At 45.0% G+C, this 2,646-nt stretch overlaps 1 protein-coding gene across 1 annotated transcript; it reads left to right on the plus strand.

Annotated features, from left to right (window-relative positions):
* Positions 1 to 2,084, plus strand: LOC308282256 (alpha-internexin-like; the record flags this gene model as incomplete). Its single annotated transcript, XM_080722602.1, has 3 exons — positions 1 to 555; positions 1,096 to 1,220; positions 1,814 to 2,084. Coding segments are annotated over 3 exons (951 nt in total), but the record flags the coding sequence as incomplete, so codon positions are not given.
* Positions 2,085 to 2,646: the final 562 nt, after the last annotated feature.

The raw sequence follows: 2,646 nt of genomic DNA on the forward strand, positions 1-2,646 counted from the left end.
GACAACATCGACGACGACCTGCAGAAACTCAGAGTTAAATACGAGGAAGAGTTCCGCGCGAGGGAGGAGGCTGAGGCCACCCTCAAGGCGTACAAGAAGGACGTGGACGACGCCACCATGGTGCGCCTGGACCTGGAGAAGAAGGTGGAGTCTCTCCTGGATGAAATCAACTTCCTGAGGAAGGTGCACGAGGAGGAGGTGGCCGAGCTGATGGACATGATCCAGGCTGCCCAGGTGTCTGTGGAGGTGGACCAGGTGGCCAAGCCAGACCTAACATCCGCCCTCAAGGAGATCCGTGGCCAGTACGAGTCCATGGCATCCAAGAACCTGCAGTCTGCCGAAGAGTGGTACAAGACCAAGTTCGCGGACCTGAGCGAGGCGGCCACCCGTAGTAACGATGCCATCCGCAGCAGTAGGGAAGAGATCAACGAGTTCAGGAGGCAGCTTCAGTCCAAGACCATCGAGATCGAGAGCCTGAGGGGAACCAATGAGTCCCTGGAAAGGCAGCTCCAGGAGATGGAGGATAGGCACAATGCAGAGATTGGAAATTATCATGTAAGAAACATTTCGTTTATTTGTTTCTTTCATTGCGACCATTTAATATCAAATGCAAATTTAAAAGGAAAGTTATGAGGAAAATTAGCTAGCGCGTTCTTTCCATGCATGAAAGTTCATTCAAAGCGGGGTGATAATAGTGTAATTAGTTTGGCAATCTTAGACTTAAGCTTCAATCAGAGAATGAATGTAGAGAAAGGATGCTAGTGGCAGGATCTATCCATGGTGCTGAAGATTATCCCTCTGGGGCAAAGCACTCTAGTCTGCCTTTGTCAACGCCCAGTATTTAAATGTTCATAGTCTGGGTGATTTGCATCAAATATTCATTAGCATTTTGTGCTGCTTACTATTCAATGCTTATTTGAAGGATATATTTATTCTACTTGTGGAATTATGTATGTTGACCTCAAATATCATTATGCATGGCCAGATGGACCATTCCAGTATGCTGATAGTTCTATGGGTTTGTGTTGATTCTCTGTATGAGCTGAGTGATTTCTGTAACTGCAACCATGGCCCACGTTGTTGTGTTACTTATAGGACAACATGGCACAGCTGGAGAATGAGCTGAGGACCACAAAGAATGAGATGGCCCGTCACCTGAGGGAGTACCAGGATCTGCTGAATGTTAAAATGGCGCTGGATATTGAAATTGCAGCTTACAGGTAAGTTGTGTTTTCTCATGACAATTCACACAATATTGTGATACTAATGGTGGAAGTTTAATCAGTTTGCTAGCGATTGTGTTCAAAACAATGAAAACATAATTTAAGGGTAGAATTAAAAACTGTGAGTATACATGCTCAGTGATATGTGGCATAGATGTTGTCCTTGTATTTGAGTCATAAGATCCCATATGATATAACCCATTTTATAACACAGACACTATACACAGTAATAGTACCTTGAGTGCATAGATTCTCAGCATGGACTGCTCCAGTGTACTGTAAGTACAACGGATAAGTGTGATAGAGCATGCAGATCCTCTCGGTGCTGGACAAACAGCAGATCAACAATAAATGTATAAAGTCTGCACACAGGTTCTCAGTTCCACTTCATTCTTTTTTTGTGTGTGTGTGTGTGTGTGTGTGTGTGTGTGTGTGTGTGTGTGTGTGTGTGTGTGTGTGTGTGTGTGTGTGTGTGTGTTTGTACAATGCCCTATGAGCAATGCAGATCTACATCTGTCATTCCTGTCTCGCTCTCCCCTCCACTCCTTCTTCCACTCTGTTACTTACTGTACTTCCCATCATCTCTGCAGGAAACTGCTGGAAGGAGAGGAGACCCGCATCAGCACAGGGATCTCTTACCCCAGCATTAACACAAGTGGGGGGCAGAGCTACGGCTACCAGACCCGTGTCTACACCAGCTCTGTCAAGAGCTCCAAGAAGGAAGACAAGGAGGAGGACCAGCAGCAGCAGGGCAAATCTGGAGGCAAGGGCTCCCAGCGTGAGGCATATGAGGAGACCACCAACAAGAAGATGGAGAAGCAGCAGGATTCCAGTGATATGCCTACCAACCAGAAAAATTAACAACCTAGGTCCACCGTTAGACCCCTAAAATTAGCCTTCCCCCTGCAAACGTCTGTCCCTCTTCATCTCAAAGCATCCCAAATCAAACCCTGAGCCTTTACACTTCAAGCACTTGAGTGGATCTGAGATAAGTCATTATGACCACAGCCTAGCCTTCTTGTAAGCCAAGTGAAATTGCCCAGGTCACACTTGCTTACTTTCTTAAAATCATCCGAATATCCACAAGTGCATCCATTGCCATTTATCCTTGTCCCCTTTTCCCCTTCACAGGGCTGCTCTTAGAATAATACGTTCTAGATCTATTGTAACCATCACCCTGTACAATACCACAGCACTTCTCTATTCTCTTTCTCACAAAATCAGCATAAAGCAATGACAGGCACATTCTTAGTACTCTTATAGAGGTATGGTCCATAAAGGTACAATATTCATAGTTTCTTATTCATCACTTTGGACTTACAAGTGTAACTCTGAGACACAGTAGACAACAACTGTATTTATATACAACAACCAACCACAAGCTGTGAGTTATTCTTCACACATTCCAAAAGTAGCATGTGTG

This window comes from Nannobrachium achirus (genome assembly GCF_963921795.1).
Source record: "Nannobrachium achirus genome assembly, chromosome: 3".
NCBI classification, from domain to species: domain Eukaryota; kingdom Metazoa; phylum Chordata; class Actinopteri; order Myctophiformes; family Myctophidae; genus Nannobrachium; species Nannobrachium achirus.